General features: G+C 39.5%; 1 protein-coding gene across 1 annotated transcript; it reads left to right on the forward strand.

Moving 5' to 3' along the window:
* Positions 1-768: 768 nt before the first annotated feature.
* On the forward strand, positions 769-3709 carry LOC148035149 (trans-cinnamate 4-monooxygenase-like). The gene is made up of 3 exons (XM_087680624.1): positions 769-2054; positions 2242-2378; positions 2613-3709. Exons 1-3 carry the CDS (start codon positions 1159-1161, stop codon positions 3311-3313), a joined length of 1734 nt encoding a protein of 577 aa, XP_087536750.1. The 5' UTR covers positions 769-1158; the 3' UTR covers positions 3314-3709.
* Positions 3710-25505: the final 21796 nt, after the last annotated feature.

A 25505-nucleotide genomic window follows, 5' to 3' on the forward strand; every position in this document is an offset into this window, starting at 1 on the left:
AAGGACCAAAAACAACCTTAATAGTCTTTCTCAAATACAATTTCAGAAAGTAAGCATGTAAACTACCACATTGGATTCTCAACCATCTAGAATTTAAAAACTCTCGAACTTGACTTTTACAATGAAATTTTGATCTCTCTCTCTCTCACTTTGGCAAATATCCTTGCTAGAAGAAAGAGAGAGTCTTCCATACCTCTCTTTGAACTCAAAAAAACTAATGATAAATCTTTTTTTCCACGATATGTGCCTTCATGGAAAACCAATTGAAAATAGCAAGCCTATCCTCTAGGAAGCCTTACCAGGTCTTCCATATTTTCTCCGTTTCTTCAACTTTCTTTGTGAGACCTAGTGTTCACGAAAAACCGAGGTTTAATGTAAAGTGAATTGCAAAATTTTTAAAAAACCTTCAAAATTGAAGGAAGAAGGTTTAAAACCTCGAACTTTTAGTTATAAAAATGGCAAATACATGTAATTTGATTCAAAAATCCCTCTAAAAATTTAAGTTAGAGGTTTTTTATCTTCTACGAAAAATATTTTTTGTGAACCCTGGTGAAACGTTGTGCATGCGAAGAAGGATGACGAAAGACAACCTTAATAGTCTTTCTCAAAATACAATTTGAGAAAATAAGCACGTTAACTACCACGTTGCCGTCGTGGATTAAAAGACCCCCGAGCATGACTTTTTTTATATGCGAGATTTTAAAACCCCCCCGAACATGACTTTTACAAAGAAATTTTGATCATGCCAACCACTGAGAAGTGGGTCGCCGTCGCGCACTGCGACACTCACACTGCACACTGCACAGCTTGCTTCATCGTCTTGGACTCTTGATAGTCGGGGCTCGGACATTTCATTATATCGACGAGAGAGACGCAAGGTTTGAGAATCGGCATCAGAACCGAGTTTAGGATCTGGACCATTCGCCTTAATAAAGAATTCAACCACAAAGAAATTTGCTGAATTGATGACGAGCCCATATCCTCCTGATCATACAGAGCAGGTGCGGGTTGCCGAGCTACGTGCGCGTCATCGGGGGTTTGAACGAGTCAGTCGGATGGGGATGGATGGATACAGGTTTTGACTGTATGGCATTATTGCATCTATAAAGCAATGCTTTACTACCGCCCACAAGCATTAGTTTCAGTCGCAGTACTGAGATGGCAGCTATGGCGGCGTGGTTACCGTCTGCTGCGATCAGTTCAATGAGTGAGTTACTGTTATACTGTGGAATCCTTCTCATCATCAGTGTAGTGCCTTGGATCATGGTAGCGATACGCAGCAGATCCAAAACGAGGCAAGATGAGGCAAGAGGAGGCAAGGCGTCTTCTTCTTCTTCTATGCAGCTCCCATTACCTCCCGGCCCCCCTTTCAGCCTTCCCTTCCTCGGCCACTGGTTGCAAGTGGGAGCTGATCAGATCACCGCCAGAAAGATGGCCAACCTTGCAGAGACATACGGCGACATCTTCATGCTAAAGATGGGGCGGCGAAACCTCCTATTCATAAGCTCGCCCGCCATCGCCAAGGAGATGCTGCACACCAAGGGGGTGCAGTTCGGGTCGAGGGTCCGGAACGTGGTGACGAACATCTTCACGGGGGCCGGGCAGGACCTCGGCTTCGCGGACTATGGTCCACACTGGCGGCGAGCCAGACGGATCCTCACCCTGGCTTTCTTCACCAGCCAGGCCGTGCAGCAGCGATGGCGGCCCGCCATGGACGACGAGACAGAGCTCCTGACAAGCAGACTCGCGCGCAATCCCGAGGCCTTCACTCATGGCGTCGTGCTGCGAGAGAGCCTGCAACTCATGGTTTACAATGTGCTCTACCGAGTGGCCTTCGGGAGGAGGTTCGAGAGCGAGGATGAGCCTCTCTACCTAGAGCTCAAGAGCCTGAACGACCAGCGCAGCCGCCTCCACCAGAGCTGGGCTAACAAGTATGGCGACTTCTTCCCTGTCCTTTGTCGACTTGGCGTCATCAGAAGGTACTTGCAGACCTGCCGTGCCATCAAAGAGGCTCGCGAAAACGTGTTCGAATACTTCATCTCGAGCCGACGCAGGTAATGTCACGCAGGCGCACGTTTCAGGTTATTGTTATCCCAACGTTTCGTTAAGACGCACCCACCTACTCAGGAGTCACAATCTTGGTCTCCATGCATCTACTTGACAAGGCAGGCAACTCTAGTTCCGAAGCTGTCAACTAATTGTTTGCCTTAACGTAACGTTCTTGTTTCATTGATTCATTAGGGAGCTCAATGGCCTAAACGACCTTGTCGCAAAAGAGAAGGGGACCTTAGGCATCGATCATGTCCTCGAAGCTTTGGAGGACAATGAAATCAAAGAAGAAAACATGCTATACTTTGTAGAGAACTTAAATACAGCAGGTAATTGATGGATTAACAAGGAACACATAAGCATGAATATTATAAAGGTTGAAGTGTATATTTCAAAAGTACACAAATATTGAATCTTGTAACTTTTTGGAAGTCAGTTTTATAGGGCAAAACATCTAGCTCATTAACTTCATATGAGAGATTTTGCAAGTGCATACACCTTTATACAACATTACTGCTTTTGAAAGTGAACTAATCAGTTGGCCTCTTTTTTATTTCACGTAGGAATTGATACAATCTTGATCACTCTTGAGTGGGTGATTGCTCAATTAGTGAATAATCCAAGCATACAAGAAAGGGTATATCAAGAGCTCTCAAGTATCAAGATGCAAGAACCAAAAGAGAAAGAAGCTCACTCAAACATTGTGGCAGATACAAACAACATATTGAATCTCCCCTACTTAGATGCAGTACTCAAGGAGACCATGAGGATGCATACAACAAGTCCATTCATATTGCCTCATATGAACTTGGAAAATGAGGAGCTAGGGGGCTATAGAATCCCATCTGGAAGTAGCATATTAGTGAATGCATGGTGGATGGCCAATAATCCAAAGTGGTGGAACAACCCACAAACATTTAACCCCGATAGATTCTTGGACATTCTACAAGAGGGGACTCTTGACATGCATGGAAGCCATTTCAAATTCCTTCCATTTGGGTCTGGAAGGAGGCAATGCCCTGGTATAGTTGTAGCTCTACCCATTATTAAAATAACATTAGCCAAATTGATCCTGAGCTTTGAACTACTTTCACATCGATCCTCCAGACACAAAGACAAACAAGCATCTAATGATTTTTGTGATGCCCCCTTACTTGACCTTACTGAGAAAGATAGGCAATTAATTTTGCCCATGGCAATTTCACCAAAAGTATTGCTAAAAAGGAGGAATCATAGCCACTTTAAAGAAAGAGACTTAGATTAGTCACCTTAGCACTCATTTTGTTCTTATTCTAGTTACTCATAGAATACATCTATAGCTCATAAATGTTGGCCTTTTTGGACCTACTTGTTGCTAACAAGAGTAGAAATCACATCTCCAAGCACTTTTAAAATTTGTACATAATATCAATAATCTTACATGATTGAAGATACTCCTCTTGTAGTAGTTATATGCAAAAAAAGCGCAACCTTTTGCTCTTATTCCTCTTGCAATATCGATCTAACCTTCCCTACAATTTTGCACTTCAATGGAGCATCAATAGCTTCTTCCTCTTCAAAATATTTTCCTTAAATATCATAAATTGGTTAAATGATTGATTTTATACTTAAAAGTCTAAATCCATACATAATGCTTTATCCTTTTAGATTTTAAGATTTCTTAAAGCCAAAAACTAGAGGTGGTCATATTTGCACATGAAGTTTCAAAACATTCAACAAAAAATAGATTTACAAGCCCTTCTTCAGGTTTGTGAAACTTGATGTACGTGATTGAGACTAATTAGGTCTTATGTTGAAGGAGCCTTCAAGCACTCAATTCATATAGAATGAGAATAAGATGCATCTTGTGCCTCTGAGTGAAGGTGGGAGATATGTTTTAAATACATGTTTGCATGCAATCATCTAAAAATTTATCTACTACTAGCATTAGTATTGTAATTTGCCACAAAAGTGGTTATAAGCCACTCTAGTGGCTCAAGTTCTATTTCTCTATATTTGAAATAACATGTGCATATGATATCAACAAAATTAGATGTAACTTTATCAATATTATAAGATAGTAAAATAAATAATTTAGAACAAGTTTCAAGTGGAAATTCATTTTCAACAAAGATTTCATTTTCAAATGTGCATGAAAATTTGTCAAAAACAACACCCAATAATGCTACTTGGACTCTTAATTATTTTGATCATTTCTATCCTATTACAATTCTCTTGATGAAAATGTATATATATATATATATATATATAATTATATAATTTTAGTACAATTTTTAACCTAATTAAAATTTTTTGAGATGGTTTTGATTACAAGCACTACAAGTTTTTAATTTTTTTAAAAAATGATTTCAAAGATGGACATAAAATATATGGGTTTAACTTGTTTGACCCTTTCTATTTTTTTCAATTACCACCTTATTTTGATCACATTTTTCTAAAACCATTTGTTCTTAATCTCTCTTGTTGATGAGAAACAAATTTTTTTAATGGAGGGTCCAAATTGCCACAAATCCATTGCAAGATTGAGCTGAAGATTCCTTGGCTCTTGGGCAAAGCTTGGGAAGGTAGAGTCAATGTGGCTCCATACGCATGAATCCACTGATATTCGTTGAACTCCATCTATGGACCTATTTTGCACATGCCACGTTGTCAAGCTCGCCATGTCGGAAGTATGAAACATGTGGTTTATGCGGGGGATAAGCGGAAAGTTTCTAAGAACTTTTTGAGGGATGGTTTATCCTTGCAAGTCTTGTCGATACCTGTGAGCACCACACTTTGGACATGTCTCCATAGTCTCGCATTCTCCTCGAAACAGTATGCAATCGTTGATACATGCATGGATGTTGTTGTAGTCCATGCCAAGTTTTCGTAAAACATGTCGTGCATCATTACGAGACTCAAGTATGGTATTTACAGGTTGTAATATATGATATTTTAGTAACTTGAAAAAAATCATAAAACACCTTGAAAAAGCACAAATGTTTTTAATGACAGTGCCGAAAAGAAATCAACGAATCGTATGTACAAGGTACATGAACAACTCAGTCACACTTGCATCGCTCCACCCGTATTTTACTTGCACACTTAGGAGTGCAAGTAGTGCCTTCAGGTGAGATACTTAGCACCCATCATATAATGGTATGGATGCTTTCTCTCTAAGCGGATCAGAAGTCTCAACATCCATGGGAATTAATTCATCGATTATTACCTCCATCTCAGGCTCCAAGATTGTAGGTAGGTTTGGAAGGCTGCCTATCTCCTCTGGTATTGACGGTATAGATTGGGTAGTACCTTTTAAGTGGTGGATTGGCTCACGCACTCCATCCATCGCACGCCCACGAACTCTTCTAATTGGCCGCAAAGGGTACATTCCTCCTTGGGATGAGACGTCACCTCCGTGGATTGAAAATTTACCAGCCACACCCAATCTTCTTGTATATGGTATTCAATTAGCTTGCGAGTACAATGCATGATTGATATTAACTTTTCTTACCGTTTGCTGAAAATCCAAGATCGCCTGATCAATGATCTTAGATTGAAACTCGCCGAAGCGTCATACGTGTTCTATAGAAAATCGATGTTTTCGTCTAATTGCCAGCTTGCATTGAGAGCAAGGACATGGGACACGCTGATTAAGATATGCCTCGCAATCTTGAACAACAAGACCTTTATCGTTTTCCATTTGTCTACGTTACGAGAAACAATTTGTTTTTGTTATCATTCTTTTTTTCTTTCTTAAATTGTTTGAGAAGGGATTTCTTCTCTTGTAACTCAACAAAAATTAACGTATGTAAAGTCTCCACCCACTTGTTGAGATGACAAGCTTAACACATGCGGACATTGATGATGGACCGCCTGGTTAGATGAGTCCACAGGTCTACACTTAGCACGTCGGTGGTCATTATGACTCTCACATGGCTACTGACTCATTACTTATTATATTCAGGTTGTTACACCTATTTACAGCTGGCATAGTTATAGCGCCAATCGACTAGTGTAGTCGGTTATGCATTGTTTGACTTAGTAGGCCACTTTCCTTTATGTTGTATCTTATCTATACTTTGTGTACATTGTAAAGTGTGTGGAAGAAGAAGAAGAAATCAGCAAGAAAACATTTTGGCCTCCATCTCTCTTCTTGTCTCTTGAGTGACCTTCTCCTTGTGCATTCTGTGTGTGTTCGACGCAGCATCTTGAGCAAGTCCCTCCACCACGCGATTCTTGATATGGTATCAGAGCTGCGCCACTGAGAGAGGTTGATTTTGAAGGTTGAAGCGAAGGAGAAGAAGTAAGGTTCGAGAAAGCAAGCCACGGGTAAGAAGCTCTCCCATTCTTCCACTCTCTCTCTTGGATAGTGCCTGTGGAGGCACCGGAAGCAGGGTCGAGAAAAAATCTCAGATTGCAGTGAGATTTGGTGTGCGCGAAGAGCGTTGTCTATTCTGCAAACAAGTCATTTAGGGCTTATCCGCAGTTATTTTGGGCATCTGAGGCCGTTTCAGGCCCCGTTTCAGAGCCGCAAGGTTGCGGACAGCAGTTTCAGGGTACACTGTGACTTCGACTATATTGACCGAAAGTGGGTGCGCAGGTTACAGATTTCAAATCTGTAAGTTCAAAGGTATTTACCAGCGAGTAAACACAAGGTTTATCTGCAAACTGGTTGCATATTGCATGTATTGTTGAGCAGACAGTAAAAAAAGGCTGTCTGGTGTATTGCTGTGTACTACAGGTCGAGGGTTGCAGAAGATTTGCTTGCTATTTGGTATTAATTTTGTGATAATGGCAGAGAACAGTGGAAGCCCCATCATTGAGAAGCTCGAGAAGAACAACTACCCTTCATGGAAGTTCCGTATCACGAACTTCCTTATTGGAAAAGGCCTTTACGAGTTTGTTTCAGGTGAAGAAAAGGAGCCGGAGGTGAGTGATCCTCCAACTGCAGAAGAGACAAAGGCACGGAAGGAATGGAATGCAAAAGATAAAAAGGTCATGTATTGGTTGTCTGTAGTAATTGACAATAATATGCTGGGACACATAAGAAATGCAGAGAATTCATATGCAGCTTGGACCATACTTGAAAGTATGTTTTCTGTAAATACAAAGGCACGAAAGATTCAACTCAAGCAAGAGTTGAATACATTGAAGAAAGGAAAGATGTCTATCAATGAGTATGCACTGAAGGTAAGGAGCATTGCATATGCCTTGACAGCGATTGATGCAATGCCCGATGATGATGATTTGGTGTCGTCTACCTTGGGTAGACTTAACAATGAAAAGGCTTGGAAGTCTTTTGTAACTTCTGTATATGTTAGAAAGCCATTTCCAGATTTCGATGAGTTGGTCTCCCTTATGATCACTGAAGAGATCAACATGCAGAGTGAGACATCTGAAAAAAGTGGTGAATAGGTCCAAGCTTTCTACTCTAGTTCAGGAAGGGGACGTGGCAGGTTCTCTTCAAGAGGCCATGGTACAGGACGTGGTAGTGACAACCAGCAAAACAGATTGAATTAGCAATTTGGTGATATGCAGGTTTCAGGAGGTCGTGGTAACTTTAGAGGCAGGGGGAGCTTTAGAGGAAGAGGTGGATGACAGAACAGAGGTTCTAACAACTCTGGTATTATGTGCCACTACTGTAGCAAAACATATCATATTGCAGCCCAATGTTATGCTAAGAAAGATGATATTTGCAGTGGTAAGTTGTAGCAAGGAAACTATGCATCGTCTTCACGACAGAATGAAGACAAAAATGAACGTCTGTTTGTTATGCAGCATATGCTGAATGCTGTTATAGGAAAGGAAACACATGATGATGTTTGGTATGTTGATTCAGGTGCATCCAATCATATGACTAGCCATGCAGAATGGTTTGGAGAGATGCAAGATTTGCAAAATGCAGGCTATGTGCAGACGGGTGATGATTCATGTCACCCAATTTCACACATTGGAAAAGTTTTCTTGTCCTTGCATGATGGTAAGACAAAGAGTCTTTTAGATGTCTTAGATGTGCCATCTATTACAAAGAACTTGGTATCAGTCGGTCAAATGGTAGAGCAAGGGCTGCAAGTCAGATTTAATGCAAAGGGCTATTTTGTAGAAGACTTCAATGACAAGTGCAGGTTGGTAGCAAAGGGAAGTCGAGTTGGACGTATGTTTACTCTGGATGCTGGAATTCCTACTATGAATGCTGCTATGTATGCTAAAGGAAAAGTATTGTTGCAGATATTGAAATTTGGCACAAACGCATTGGACATGCAAATGTACAAAGGCTGAAATTAATGCAGTCCAAAGGGTTGGTTACATGTTTGCCTACATTTAGAGTTGCAGAATTTCATAAGGTATGAGAAGCATGTCAGTTTGGTAAGCAGGCAAGACAACCCTTTTCACATGATAGAGATGTAAGCAGAAATATCCTTGATGTTGTGCATACAGACATGTGGGGACCTGCACAAAATGTATCTCTTGGAGGCAGTTTATACTTTGTCACATTCATTGATGATTATTCTAGAAAGCTGTGGGTATATTTTATGAAGGAAAAGAGTAAAGCATTTGAGCACTTTAGAACTTTCAAGGCTGCAGTTGAAAGAGAAACATGCTTGAAAGTAAAGTGCTTGAGGTTAGATGGAGAGGGAGAGTACCTCTCGAATGAGTTCAGTGATTTTTTGAGGTCTCATGGGATAAAGAGACAGTTCACATGCAGGTATACCCCATAGCAAAATGGGGTTGTAGAAAGGAAAAACATGCATATTGCAGAAGTTGCATGCGCCTTGATGGCTGAAAAGAATATGCCTAAGCATTTTTGGTCTGAGACTATTCATACTGCTGTTTATATTATGAACAGAACTCCCATAATTGCAGTTCATGGTATAACCCCCGAAGAATGTTTTACAAGTAAGAAGCCTGATGTCTCACACTTGAAAGTGTTTGGCTGCATTGCGTATGTTCATGTGCCAGATGAGTTGCGGAAGAAACTGGATCCAAAGGCTGAAAAGTGTCTTTATTGGATACTCCTTAGAGCAGAAAGGGTATCACTGTTATAACCCTGTCACATGTAAGTTCAGAGTGAGCAGGGATGTCATCTTTGATGAAATGAGCAGTTGGTATGCATCTAGTGGTGATGCATTGGATGATGATGATGATCATGACACTCATGTGCAGGCTAAAAAGCAAGAATCACGGACTCTTAGTGGACCAGAGATATCATCCTGGTAGTCCTTGGTCTGGGAGACTAAGGAGTACCTCTACATCTTCAGGTGCATCTAGTAGCACTACAGGTAAAGATAAAGGAAAGAATAAAGTGTCAGATGGAATTGATGCAGTTCTTGATGGAGACTCCAGTGGATCAGAGAGCTTAGATGATGAGCTTGCTATTCCTTCTGTGAAGACACCAGGTGTACAGAGAGCTCATAATAGTGTAAAGGCTCCATTGAGTGATCCGGTGGTACGCAGATCTAGCAGGGTCAGATACCCTGTTAAAAGATTTGGTTTTGAAGGTTATGCAACTCACCATTATGCTTATATGGTGAAACTAGTTGAGGATGTTGAGCCCACTTGTTTTGAGGATGCTGTTGGTCATACTCATTGGGATGCAGCAATGGATGAGGAGATGGCTGCATTAGAGGCCAATAAGACTTGGGATCTAGTATCATTGCCGAAGGGCAAGAAAGCTATTGGATGTAAGTAGGTTTATAAGATTAAGCACAATGCAGATGGTTCTATTAGTAGGTACAAAGATAGGCTGGTTGCAAAAGGCTATGCCCAGACATATGGCATAGATTATGATGAAACCTTCAGTCCAGTTGCTAGGATGACAACTATCAAATGTGTGATTGCTTTGGCAGCAGTCGAAGGTTGGAGGTTGCAGCAAATGGATGTGAAGAATGCCTTCTTGCATGGTGATTTGCAGGAAGAAGTGTATATGGATCAGCCAACAGGTTATGAAGATTTAGAGCATCCCATGTATGTGTGCAGGTTGAAGAAGGCGCTCTATGGGCTCAAGCAAGCACCTAGAGCATGGTTTGACAAGATCAGAGAGTATCTTGTCAATATTGGCTTTTATGTTTTTGATGCTGATCACTCACTTTATGTGAGAAAGGGAGATGCAGGTTTGGTCATCATAGTCATCTACGTGGATGACTTGATTATTACAGGTGATAGTGATAGTGGGATTGCTGAAGTCAAGGATTTTTTGAAGAAGAAGTTTGAGATGAAGGATTTAGGCGAGCTAAGGTACTTCCTTGGCATTGAGGTGATCAGATGTGATGATTGTATATGGCTGTCCCAAAGACAGTATGGTTTGGATATGTTGTCCAAGTATGGTATGACAACATGCAAACCACTTTCAGTTCCGTTGGAGCAAAATGTAAAGTTGAGTGCTGATGTTGGGGATGAGATAGAAGACCCTACTATGTTCAGGAGGATAGTGGGGAGTTTGATCTACATGACCATTACAAGGCCAAACTTGAGCTACGTTGTTGGTCTTGTGAGTCAGTTTATGCAAGTACCTAGAAAGCCACATTTGGATGCAGTCAGACGCATATTGAGATATGTGAAGTCCACATTATATTATGGACTTTTCTATGAGGCAGGTATACAGATGTACAGGTGTTTGGATACACAGATGCAGATTGGGCTGGTAGTATGTCTGATAGAAGATCTACGAGTGGATACATGTTCTCTCTTGGTAGTGCAACAGTTGCTTGGAGTAGCAAAAAGCAATCTACAGTTGCTTTGTCGAGTACAGAGGCTGAGTATAGAGGTACTGTTGTTGCAGCATGTGAGGTAGTATGGCTACAAAAGTTAGTGGCTGATTTGGATGTGTAAGTGGAAGGTCCAGTTGTCATTTATTGTGACAACATGAGTAGTATACAGTTGGCTAGAAACCCTGTGTTCCATGCCAGGACAAAACATATTGAGGTACACTACCACTTTGTGAGAGAGAAGGTACTAGCAGGTGAGATTGACTTGGCGTATATCAGCACACAGGATCAGATAGCTGACATCTTCACGAAGGCATTGGGTACAGAGAAGCTTCAAAAGTTTCGAAGCTTACTTGGAGTTGCAGAGATGCAGTTGAGCTTGAGGGGGAGTGTTGAGATGACAAGCTCAACACATGCGGACATTGATGATGGACCGCCTGGTTAGATGGGTCCACACGTCTACACTTAGCACGTCGGTGGTCATTATGACTCTCACATGGCTACTGACTCATTACTTATTATATGCAGGTTGTCACACCTATTTACAGCTGGCATAGTTATAGCGCCAATCGACTAGTGTAGTCGGTTATGCATTGTTTGACTTAGTAGGCCACTTTCCTTTATGTTGTATCTTATCTATACTTTGTGTACATTGTAAAGTGCGTGGAAGAAGAAGAAGAAATCAGCAAGAAAACATTTTGGCCTCCATCTCTCTTCTTGTCTCTTGAGTGAGCTTCTCCTTGTGCATTCTGTGTGTGTTCGACGCAGCATCTTGAGCAAGTCCCTCCACCACGCGAAACTTAACACCACCCACCCACAAATTAACGTATATATGTCAGAGTGTTTCCCGTCTCGTGGTGTTGCACCGGACCTCACCAGACCTCGCCACCACTCTCTCTTTGTTTTTTATCCATTCATTATCTCCTCTCCTTCCATCTCTCTCTCTTTTTCTCTTTCTTTATTATGCTGTATGTTTATTCCCTCTCTCTCGTTCCTTCTTCTTTTTTCTCTTCCTCCCCCTCTCTCATTTTCTTTAACAAAATATATATCTCTCTCTACTACAACAACAACAACAACAACAACAACAATAACTACTACTGCTACTACTACTACAACAACAACAACAAACAAGAAAACAAAAAAAAAAACTACTATTACTACCACTACTACAACAACAATGACAAATAAGAAAACTAGACAATAATAAACAAGAAAACAAAAAAAACCTTTACAACAACAACAACAACAACAACAAACAAGAAAACCACTACTACTACTACAATCATGACTACGATGACTACGACTACGACTATGACTACGACTACGACCATAACCACGACCAGGACTACAACCACGACCACGACCACGACCATGACAATGACTATGATGACGACTACGACTATGATGACCACGACCACGACCACGACCACGACCACTACTAGTATAATAAACAAGAAAAGAAGAAAAAACAACAAGAACAACAAGAACAACAATTACTACTACTACCACGACCACGACCACGACCACGACCATGACCATGACCATGACCACGACCACGATACCGCTACCACTACCACTACCACTATAATAAACAAGAAAAGAAGAAAAAAAAAACGACAACTACTGCTACTACTGCTACTACAACAACAATAAACAAGAAAAGAAAAAAAAACTACTACTACTACTACTACTACTACTACAAAAAACAAAAAAACTAAACAACAATAAACAAGAAAAGAAAAACAACTACTACTGCTGCAACAACAACAACAAACAAGAAAACAACAACCTCTTCCTCCTTCTCTCTCACCCTCCCTCTCCCTCTCCCTCTCTTTCTCTCTTTCCCTATTATGTTTAATGTTTTCTTCCTCTTCCTCTCGTTCTTTCTTTCCTTTTATCTCTTCCTCTCCCTCTCTAATTTCCTCTCCCTCCCTCTCCCTCTCCCTCTCTTTCTCTCTTTCCCTATTATGTTTAATGTTTTTTCTCTTACCTCCTCTCCCTCTCTCATTTCCTTTTCTCTCTTCCTCTCCCTCTCTGATTTCCTCTCCCTCCCTCACCCTCACCCTCACCCTCTCTTTCTCTCTTTCCCTATTTTGTTTAATGTTTTTTCTCTCTTTTTCTCCCTCTCTCATTTCCTTTTCTCTCTTCCTCTCCCTCCCTCACCCTCTCCCTCTCTTTCTGTCTCCGCTTCCTCTCTCACTTCCTTTTCTCTCTTCCTCTCCCTCTCTCATTTCCTCTCCCTCCCTCACCCTCTCCCTCTCTTTCTCTCTTTCCCTATTATGTTTAATGTTTTTTAATCTCTCCTCTCCTTCTCTCATTTTTTTCTCTCTCCTCTCCCTCTCTCATTTCCTTTTGCTCTCTTCCTCTCCCTCTCTCATTTCTTCTCCCTCTCTCACCCGCACCCTCTCTTTCTCTCTTTCCCTATTATATTTAATGTTTTTTCTCTCCTCTCCCTCTCTGATTTCCTTTTCTCTCTTCCTCTCCCTCTCTCATTTTCTCTCTCTCCCTCTCCCTCTTTACCTATTATGTTTAATGTTTTTTCTCTCTCCCTCTCTCTCTCTCTCCCTCTTCCTCTCCCTCTCTCATTTCCTTTTCTCTCTTCCTCTCCCTCTCTTTCTCTCTTTCCCTATTATGTTTAATGTTTCCCTCTCCCTCCCTCTCCCTCTCCCTCTCCCTCTCTCATCTCATTTCCTTTTCTCTCTCCTTCTCCCTCTCCCTCTCTTTCTCTCTCCCTCACCCTCACCCTCTCTTTCTCTCTCCCTCCCTCTCCCTCTCCCTCTCCCTTTCCCTCTCCCTCTCCCTCTCTTTCCCTATTATGTTTAATGTTTCCCTCTCTCCCTCTCCCTCTCTCTCTCCCTCTCCCTCTTCCTCTCTCATTTCCTCTCCTTCCCTCTCCCTCTCCCTCTCTTTCTCTCTCATTTCCTCTCCTCTCTCAATACACACGAATTATACAAAAAACAAGTAAAAGAGAGAGAGAAAACACAAAAGCAAAGCAAGAATGGACAATGCACTCACCGTAAAGGCTCGAAGAAGGGTTTGGCGGCTCCTCTTCGCCCTCCGTACACCTCCTCCTCTTCTTCGCGAACGGCGATGGTGGCGGTGAGAAGCCTTCTTTCTCCCTCTTTTTCTCTTTCTCTTCCTCTTCCTCTCAAATGCAAGATGTTCGCTTTCCCTTTCGCTCTCTCTTTCATGTATGCGCGTAAAATAACGGGCTCGGGTTTTGACCCACGTTTTTTCGTCTAAGTACCATCTCTATTAGTGTTACATTTGCGACGCAAATAGTGATGCCGCTATTTTACATCGCAAATCGCCGTCGCTATACCTCCATATCCTTGTAGTGGTATATAAGGTGTAAGAGACATAGTTTAGGACATCCAAACATAATTAATAACTGACTTTTCATCTTCTCCTTTAGCTTCCATGGCTTCCTTCCTCCTCTCCTCTTTTCTATCTTTCTCTCTCCTCTCCTAGTCTTTCTCTATCTTCTTTTTCCTCTCTTTCTCTCTCTTCTACTCTTTATTCTCTCTCCTCTCAGTCACATTCACCACAAGTGGTATCAGAGCTTCAAGGTTTGGTCCTTTTCCCCTTTCCCTTTTCTCTATCTAGTTCCCCTTTCAAATTTGAAAACCCTAGTTACTGAGGTAGCATGTATAGGTACACCAAGAGCACGACAATTTTTTAGAGATAGCTCTCTTGAAGGCAAGTAAGAGCTGTGTCTAGAGCTTTTAACATATCTGGAGGTAAATGAGCTAGAGGAGGGTAAAAATCCTAGTTACTTTTTGGATCTAGACCTTCTCTCTCTCCTTCCTTACAAGCTACAATGGCTACCATGCCCAAGAACTCTCAAAATCTTCACTCCCACTTCTCCAAGGTATCAATCAGCACCAAGAACTAATCCCTTGTATCCCAAGCAACCTAGAAAGTACCATAGATATGGAGTTTTGCCTCAGGAGTTTGCATATACTAGAGCATTGTTATCAAGACTATAATGACCATCACAAAGTTTTTATCCTTAAATTTGGTATTATTTGTGTAGATCAAGGTCACTCTTAAGTAGACTTGGGATTACTATTCCTCATTGTTGATGTATGGGACTCAATTTTGACTTGTTTATTTGTTGTATGAGGTTATCTTAAATCTTTGGATTTTTATGAATTATCTTAAAATTTTGTTTTAAGGATTGCAACATGGAGTGACACAGTTCAAACATTTATGGGAGTTTCTTCCATGTGATCTCCATCCCCTTATCTTTGATTGCTTGGGATATACCTGGACTCTCGATCTTGATTCACATGTAGTATACATAGGCTCTTTTAATTTAGCCTTGACAACATAATGAAAAGATGGTTTAGCCCATCAAAAAATTCTTGCAAATAGTGATGGTGGATCAAGCACACTTTATTTTACCAAGACTTACCATTGGGTAGGTTTGAGCTAGTGGTGGAAAGTCTCACCTTCAATAATAAAGTACATTGTTAAATCCTTATCCCCTTTATTAAATATCAAGATAAAAAAACATGATGATTAACCAAAGACTCAACTTCACGAAGTGAATGAAGAGTTCACTACTACAAACAATGATATTGTTCTTGAAGAGCTATAGCATTGGGCATAAGAACTACAACATAGGAAGGTATGGGGAAAACACTATTAGTTCTAGTGTAATTTAGGTATATCTTAATTGTACTCTTAAGATATTTGAGCTTGTATATTTTTAGTGTCTAACAAGCTGATGTATTTCTAACTATAAGCATTGTGATCATTTTCATAATGTTAACACATAAGGTGTTCTGTTTGTTTATGCAAAATACATTGAGTAGGGAAACTTGGAATGAAGGACAAGTGAATCCAATGGTTTTGGAAAGGGTTATTCTCGTATTTTGTATGTAAACTAAACCTTGGATTTTGAAGCTCTATTGACCCTCATGTATATATTATAATATAAAGAACAATATTGTTTGGTCATTTTTGGTATCTTCTTACATTGTCCTCCAAGATGGCATTGTGTTAAGTAATGTTGTTGTATATAACTTCTTATAGCATGTAGTTGATTCTAATATCATTAACAATGCATGATGTGCACTCATGCAAGGACAAATATTAATCCATGTGTGACAAGATAGCAAACATGGATTAAAAAATCTTGCCCCTATAATGGGCTAGATCCTTGGCTAATTTTTCTTCTCTCCATCAATTGCTATTTAGATTGGTAAGTCTTCTTACGCACATCAATATATGCATTAGTAAATTTCTTTACTATTTTATTTGTGATATATATTCCAACATTTATTTCATTGCACATATCAGCGTACATATCTATGTATTCACATAGAAAATTTTATTGACATGTACTCTGATGGTTGGCAAGGGCTTGACATTATAAAACAATTTTCATAGATTTATATATTAATCTGGTTGGTATTTCCCTTATACTTTGTAGTGAAACAATCCCAACAACAACAATTTGGTAGATGAAATTGACATTCAAATGAGCCTGTGTACTCATAATACTATGGGTGTATCATCCTTCCCTTGTGGGAGCGCCTCTCTCACTAGTTTTAGTTATACATGGTTGAACAAGTTGGTAACATTTGCAAATGTTAATTAGAATGTGAGACTCTTCTTGAAAACCTTTTAATTGACTCCCTTAATTGTGGATTTTTTGTGTAAAATACAACATGATTTTTGATGTTTTTCTACCATAAACAAATAATTAAGGTCTTAATTCAAAGGGTTTTAGGGAGGGCTTTTCATTTCTATTGGTCTTTGTAAAAAGTACCAACTTCTTTACTAGATACAACTTAAGACCATCAACGAAAATGCCATTACACAAGAAAGTGATTATGCATCTAGCATTTCGAGTGTTTAAGGTTTGCTTTGGATAATAATTCCATATACTAGAACATCGTTATTGGGACTATAACCACCATCACAAAGTTCTAATCCTTGCTAATCCTTGAGGTTGGAGTAATCAAGCTCCCTTTGTTGGAGCCTCCTTTCCAAGCCATTGGAGTGCTTGTTAAAGTAACTTCTCATGGTTCTCACTATAGTGTATTTCCCATGGTTACTTCTTTTATAAATCCCAAGGTGACACTAAACATGAATGTACCTCAATATCCTTAAAAAGGGTATTGCATGTTGATTCTTTATAGTACTTCTCTTATGTGTATCCCCTATCCTAACTTATGTGCAAGCCAATATTCTTTATGCAGAGGTAACTTTTAAATAGACTTAGGATTTTTGTTCTTCTGTGTTATTGTATATGGTTTTCTATGCATTCATTTTTCACTTATCTGTTTATGCATGAGGCAGGTTTAAATCTTTGGACTTTCATAAAATAAATCTTGATCTTATTAAGAATTGTAGCATGAAATGTGTAAAGTTCAAAATTTTATGGGATTCTCTTCCATATTACAATCTCCATCCCATTGTCTTTGATCACTTGGGACATACTTGATCTCTTGATCTTGATTCACATTTAGTATATATGGACTCAAACAATTTAGCTATAATAAAATATTGGAAAGATGATCTAGTCCATCTTCAAATGCTTGCATATAGTGTTGATGGATCAAGGATGATTTATTCTATCAAGGCCCACCATTTAGAGCATTTAAGCCAATTATAGCAAGTATCACCTTCAATATTAGACTACATTGTTTAATCCTTATCCCCTTTCTCGTATATCAAAATATGAAAACATGTTGATGATTGGCCAGTTTCTCTAAATGATTAGTGTGAAGAAGCATATGAATAGTTTACTAGTTCACAAGATAACATTGTTCTCGAAGACATGCCAATAGCACTTGAAGGTATGGAAGAATACTCTTAGTTCCACTATAGTCTGGTCCTTAATTATAGTAATGAAATATTTGACATTGTGTGCTTCTACTATTCTATTATATTTTTCTTATTGCTAATATGTAATATGTCTTATTTGTGTATGTAGAAGGTATTGAAGAGGGAGACTTGGAAGCAAGAATAAGTGAATCAAATGGTTTTGGTAAGGGTGGTGAATGATGTAGACTATGTTAGATTGCAAAACTTACACTTTGAAATCCAAGCTAAGGTTTGGTAGGTTTGAGTTCATATAGATTGAAAGCAAGTCAAACTTTGGCTTGCAAAGATTTATGTAAGCTCATGCATATATTACAATATAAATAATATTACTATTTTATCATTCTAGTTTTCTCTTTATATTATCCTTCAGCATTTTGATGTGTCAAGATATGATATTATGTGTCATTTTTATAGCATGTGGGTTCTATTCATATAAATGATACCTAATGCACTATTACATTAGCAGTGATCAGACAAAATCCTATAAGATAGATAGACTCTAACAACCCCAATGCCATCACCCAACCACCTAGACAATAAGTCACTATCTTTACTTATAGGAAACAATATAGTTTCTTCTAAAATATGATGCTAGCAAAGTTTGAATCATCACCTTCTTCAACATGTACTCTATCTATTTTGGATCTTAGTACTCATTTTGCTATAACATGCTTCACTAGGTGTAATTTAGCCAATGCCTCCTTCTTTATGATCGAGCTCCCTCAACATGTTTTACTATACATGAAGACTGCATTGAGTTTAATAAATTATTTAATCACTAAATTATACATGAGTTATAGTCTACAAGCCTTCACATGATAATATGTTGGTTGTCTTCTAAATTTCTTGCATAATTATTGAAAGCTGCTCCTAATCTCATCCTCCTCTATGAAATACAATAATATAATCTCTCTATTTTTGACTGAAGCACTCATGAACATGAGAAAACTATGATTTAAATGAAAAGAACCGTAGAGTCTAATGACCACCACCTCTGTCATGAGTAGTGCAACTCTGGGAACATGCTGAGCATCTCTTTGATGCTCCAAGCTTGCTACTCTCATCAATCGACACTCCAATACTCCTATATTTGGGGTTCTTTATTCAGAATGCTTGCACGCTACTTGCCTTGTGCTGCTAACTTCTTATCAATGACTATAGTCCACCCTTCAATAATCAAACTAACGGACACGATGTTGCTCCATCAATCAAAAATTCACCCCTATGTTGCCAATGATAGTTTATTCCAAAAGGTAAGTGTAGAACATGGTGGAAGAGAAGGATTGTAAGGATGGTTTTGAATACGTGTTCCTCTCTCTCCTTTTCTCTTTGTGTGAGGAAAATAGAGCAGTATTTTTTTTCAATAGATCCTGCCACCCTCACAGGCATGCGAGCTTCCACAAAAACACATAATTGAAGTAGCCCTCAGTGCTCTTCCTAATTAGTCTTTCTAGAGCCCAACTAAAACCATACTGCAATTTCTCCCAACTTCCACATGTAACTCCCAAAATAAGGTGACTATATATGGACTAGCACCTACCTTGTATACACTGAGACATAATCAATGATAGCCTATCAAAATAAGAAGGTATGATCCCATAGTATCATGTGACCACCCTCTCTACATAAAATAGCCATGATTCCTTAATCAACGGGTTATTGAATCAACTAACATGTGAACTTCATACTTCAACACAACGATGGTGTATTATATTAGCCCATGATGTTCAAAATTTCATCCTTTTCAAACAATTCTATAATGAATGAGGCTGAGAGAAGAGAGAAGAATGAGAAAAAGAGAGAGAAAGAGAGGAAGAAGAAGAGAGAGAAAGACCAAAAAATGAAGAAAAAGACAAGAAAGAGGGGAGAAGGAGGAAGGAAGCCATGGAAGCAAAGGAGAAGGTGAAAAGTCAGTTCTTGATTATGTCTAGATGCCCTAAATTGGGTCCCTTACACCTTATATACCCCAGTCAGTGTGATTGGGTAACTAACCCCTAGTTCTTGTGTATCGCACTCATGACATTCCACCTTGACCCTAAAAGTTTTTGCTTTCAAAAATAGAAGACAATTGGAGAGACTTAATAGAGTGGCTGAGGAGTGGGGATGCAGAGTACTACTTTGATCCACATTACAATGAAAAGATTACAAAACTGTTCTAAAACAATGTCCAGTCTACATGTAGTGTGGGATCAAAACGGGGCATATCCAGCTAGTTTTTGGCCCGTTGAGCCTCTCTTGGAGGTGAGGAAACTCTTCCATGATGGTGGATGGGTTCCAAGAGGCTTTTTTTAGGGGCAGGCCTTGTTATTTGATGAGGTATTACTTGATGGATTTAGATCTCAAGTGTTTATCTCATTGCCTAATGATTGCCTCATGGATATATTGAATGATGCCTTCTTCGTCTATGTGGGAGGTAGCTCTTGCACGTAGTCCACTAAGGTGCCAATGAAAGGTTTCAATTAGCTAACATAAAACACATTGTGAATCTTGGTGGTGGAGAGGAGCTTTAATCAGTAAGCCAAGTCACCAACTATCTTGAGGATCCGATAGTAGTCAGGGTCATAGAAATGGTGGACTAGCTTGTTACTACCGCCCTCTCCTTGAGAGTGGAGTAATGGGACTTAGGCACTTTCAAGAGGACCAGCAATCCCTCTTGGAATTCTAAATTCCTTTTTTCTCATTAGCATAAAGCTTCACGTGCTATTGTGCTGCCTGATGAAGATTCACTTTGCATTACTAAAGCAGGGTTTGCATCCACTCTAACTCCTTAGTCTTGGGGGTTGATCTTATAATTGAAAAAGACCATAGAGAGGGGAACCTTATACCCATATAATGCCTCAAAAGGAGAAATGAAATTGGATGTGTTGATCCGACCATAGTTGCACCTATGGTGATGTTTACAGTACCTCATGTGCCATGGAATTTAAAGCCTACAACAAGTACAACTGTCATTAATATATGTACAGCTATCATAACAACAAATACAACATGTACAACTATTGTAACATGGATTTCAATAGTAAGAAAGAACTTATAGCCATGGAGAAGAGATGGGCAGTAGAGAGAAATCATCATTAGTGTTATGCTTCAGTGAGAACACAATTTTTGGAAGAGTTCTATGAGGATGATTGGCTAAAAATAGGTCAATATATGGACCTCATGACAAAGAAAACTGAGTGGTCTGAAGCTGAATTCAAAAGGATTAAAAGAAAAGCTTATGGGTTTTTCTTGAAAGAAGGATATTTATGGAAGCATGCAAAGAAAAAGAGAGGAGCTCCAGTACGTGTATTGGGAGATAGGGCTTCTCAACAACAAGTGATGCAGGAGTTTCATGAAAGTTTATGGGCTAGACATAGAGGAGTTTGGGGTACATTTTCCAAGATCAAAGAGAAGTACTGGTGGTTGAACATGTATAAAGATGTGGAGCATTATGTGGAATCATGCAGTGACTGTCAAATGTATTCCATGGTAAAGCATAGAGATGGGTTGCAAACAGCCTATCCATTGTCTATGCATTACAAATGAATAGTTTATTTGGTTACCATGCCTACAGGTTTATGGAATATGAGATAGAAGTATTGGTGGTAGAACATGTATAAAGATTTGGAGCATTATGTGGAATCATGCAGTGACTGTCAGATGTATTCCATGGTAAAGAATAGAGATGGGTTGCAACTGACCTATTCATTGTCTATGCATTACAAATGGATAGTTGATTTGGTTACTATGCCTACAAGTTTATGGAATATGATATATCTTGTGCTTGCACGAGAAGACTTGACAAATCAAGTGGAAGGTTGAGCTCTTAGTACAAAGACTACTCAAGCAGTTTGCATGTTCTTATTGGAAGAAGCCTTTTGCAGGTATTGTTGTGTTGGTAAAGTGGTTGCAGATAGAGGAGAATTGGATGTGGATGAGGCTCGTGACTTCTTTTCACAATTGGGTATTAAGTTGACTTTAACTTTAGGCTACAATCTTGAAGCAAATGGCAAAAGTGAAAGAGGTCGTCAGCCTTTCATTAAGGCATTAGCAAATTCATGCAAGGGCAGGATGAAAGAGTGGCCAATCATGCCTATTGAGGAGACTATTGCTACTTGGATTGTTCTATGTGGGAAGAGGGATTGAATAGAAAAGAGTTGTTGGTCCTATGCCTTAGATAGTTAGATTGAAGGCATGAAGACATTGAGATAGCCATGAAAAAGATGAAGACTACAAAGGATCAAGAATAAGAAGAGGTTTGACAAGCGACACAGACCTCGACCATGAGCTATACAAGAAGGGGACTAAGTGCTGGTTTATGACAGTAGCATGGAAAATTAGCATAGTGCCAGTCAAAGATGGAAAAGTGATGGTTTGGTCCATATGCGGTAAGGTTTGTTTTTGACAATGCTACCTATGTATTAAATGAGATGGATGGGACAACTCTAAGGATTCCAATGGTTAGAAAACGTATCAAGCTCTTTAAACGTAGGGAGTCTTCAACATATGAGTTGAAGAAGTTGGATAGTGAGCGTGAATATGAGAATATGGAAGAAGAAGAGGTAGAAGATAAAGACATTGACATGGCAGAGGATACTTCTTCTGACACTGCAGAGATCCAGCAGAGATCCATAAGACTTTGGCACATGGTAGAGGATGTGTAGGTTAAGAGGGGATGAATGTCATGTCGCTACATGGACATAGTGTGAAAAACTCTAGACTACATCATCATTTGGCTTTCTTATTGTTCTAGAGAGCCAATGCCATATTAGTCACGAGTGTCAATGTCTGTAGTGTAGATGGTTCAAAAATACTATATTTTTGGACAATTTTAGCCTATTTTTGATATTTTGGATATTATTTCTTGTAAAGATCCAAAAGCTGTAGTAGACAACTTCTAGAATAGGATGACATGTCTAAAAAAAAGCAAGTGGCTTTTAGCCATTTTGGGGGATTTTATGCAAAAAGAAGGATTGGCAAAATCGCGCGACGCGTGATCGCACTTTATAAGCAGCAAACAACACACCTCGAACTAGGAAAATAAGAAGGAGTGATCTAGGAGAATTCTACCAAGTGTCTTAGTATTTTACTCCCCTTTCAGAGCCAACGGAAGCATCAGATTGGCGGTCTGGGTAGCAGAGAAGAAGCTATTGTTTGATGCACATTGTTGGTCTACAAGGGATTTATCTTCTCAGGATATAGAAATAAATTGACAGGCTTCACCTCTATGAGTATTCTTCTATATCTTTTATTTCTTCAAACCCCTTCTCTTTCAGCAATTGCTCTCCCTAAATCTCCCTTCACCCTACTATCTCTTACCCCTATGGTAGACTTTCGACTCCAAATGCTCTAACAGTGCTTCAAGTTTTATATGGATCATAAGGCACTATCCTTCTTCATGAATAAGGTAGATATTAAAGGCCAAACAATGAGATGGCTCCTTCTATTCTAGGAGTTTGATTTTGAAGTGGTTACTAAGCTTGGTCAATCCCATGTTTTGGCTAATCATCTATGGCAGATCCTCAGACTGAAGAAGAGGATTAGGATGATCCATGCCTCCTTAATGCTTCCTTATTTCTAGTCAAAAAAGTAACCCATGGTATGCAAATATTGCCAAATTCTTGGCCACAAAATAGTATCCCCCTGGCATCTCTAGTAGAGAGAAGAAAAAGCTTCTACTTGAATTAGCCTCCCTACACTCTGCTACGTAGTGTTTGTACAAGAGAGGCAAAGATAAAGTGCCACGGAGATGTGTTGCAGGAGATGAGATCGAGATAGTGCTGAAAGCATGCCATGACAAGCCTTGTGTTGTGGACACTTTGCGGAAGAAGCAACAACAAAAAAGGCTCTATTGTCCCATAGGTTATTAGTGGCCTACACTACATAAAGATGCCTATGACTACTACAAATGCTATGATACTTATCAGCAAATGGAAAATCCTATCAAATCTAGTGCTATGCCACTATAACCCATCCTTTCCCTAAAGCCATTTGAGAAGTGGACCATCAATTTCATGGACCCCATCGATCCTCCAACCAAAAGGAAGCAGAAGTGATACATCTTGGTATGTACAGACTATGTGATGAAGTGATATGAAGCCAAATCTCTTAAATGAGATGATGGTACTAGCATGGCATTGTTCTTGTACGAGAGTATCATCATCCACTTTGCTAGTGTCTTAGAGTTGATCAGTGTTGTAAATCAGAGTTGGAAGCATGAGAGAGTGTGCACAAGGGGGAGAGAGAGAGCTCAAGTACAAGAACAAGATATTGTTTAGTCAGTTGTTCAAGGTACAACAAGTACACTCTCCTCAACTGTGAGTGTATACTTTGGGCTATTTATATAGCCTCTGGAGGATTTAGGATTAGGGTTTCCCCTGTCCTCCAGTCCATTTACACCTAGCTACCCTTATCCTCTCCAATATAAGGAGAGTTTCCATGCTTACTTCTCAACACCCCCCCTCAATGCCAGGTGGTATTGGATAAGCATGATAGGATGCCCCCCCTTAATCCACGATGAGATGCCTTTATAAATCAGGCTACAAAAGAAGGTTATAGGTAGAAAGTGTTACAAGACTCAAAAGAGTCAGTCATCTGTGGATTGGGAGGCAAAGTTGGCCTCCCATTACTTAGGTACTTCTGGAACACTGAGACATTTACTGGTGATATGCCCAGTCTTTTTGCATTTATTGCACTTCATTTTTTCAGGATATTTCTTCCAACAATTGCTTACAATATGCCCTTTTTTGTGACAGAAGGAGCACTTAGTAGAAGCTGTATGGACTAACACTTGTTCACGGGAAGTAGATGCAGAAGTCCCTTCAGTATGGTTTCTCTTTTCTTCATCTAGGCAAGACTGGATGGTACTTGCCAAGGTTGGGTGGTTCAGGATATTAGTTAGGGTAGTCACAAGAGTCGGAAAGACCTTCTTCACAGACTTCAGAAGGATGGCAATGGCATCTTCATCATGAATTGGTGCTTGAACGGAGGCCAGCTATGCCACGAGCCCCTTCATATGTGAAATAAACTTGCTTAGATCTTCTCCCTGTTTGTACTCCAAGCTAAAAAACTCAATCTTTAGAAAGATCTTGGAGTTCTTTCCTATAGCACCGTAGAGCCTTTCAAGCTCATCCCACTTTTCTTTGGCAGTTGAGAGTTGGTCAATGTGATGAATTAAAGATTCATCTAAATGAAGCATGATGATGGCATGAGCCTGTTCATCATCTTCTATATCAAGGGGATTGGATGGGTTAATTACTTTGGTCCCTTTTATGAAGGGCTAGTAGCCTCTTTCCATCATTTTGTATTTGGCCAAGACTTGCCAAGGATGGAAATATTTTCCATTAAATTTTCAAATTTGAGGGCGGACATCAGCATATGTTGTGGCCATTGGGAAGGTCTTACCACTTGCTAGGACAAGGGCAATATCTAGTCTCTTACAAACTTGCCAATTAATGTGGAAGCAAATCTAAGACACCCTTACAAACAATTGATATCAAATTTGTAATGAAGAGAAAGTCTGAAAGTCATACATATGTAGTATTTCAAAATATGACTTTGGTGGTCCTTTCTTATGTGCAATCTTCTTCTGAGGTTTAATGGTCTTTTTAGGCTTCAATGATGTGAACCTAGACTAGAATTTTGGCTCCTCCTTATGGTATGGTTTAGTAGATGAACCTTGTGTTGGACAAGGACGGTCAATGATTTCAATGCTTTTGCTAATGACTACGAGAGTAGAATGACACTCATCTCTTTCATTTCATTGACCAAGGTATTTGAAAGAAACCACACATGATATGCAGCAAGTAACACAAGTTTAGGATAGGATGGTCTATGTGTTTATAGTTGTACACATAGCCTTACAAAATGAAGTAGAGCACTTAATGGTTTTAATTTTTTGATGAAAAAACTCAAATTGAGTAAATACTAGTAGAAAAATGATTAAGCGAT

Source organism: Lygodium microphyllum, chromosome 6 (genome assembly GCF_053477565.2).
Source record: "Lygodium microphyllum isolate KBCC chromosome 6, Lygodium_microphyllum_v1.1.10, whole genome shotgun sequence".
Lineage (NCBI taxonomy): Eukaryota > Viridiplantae > Streptophyta > Polypodiopsida > Schizaeales > Lygodiaceae > Lygodium > Lygodium microphyllum.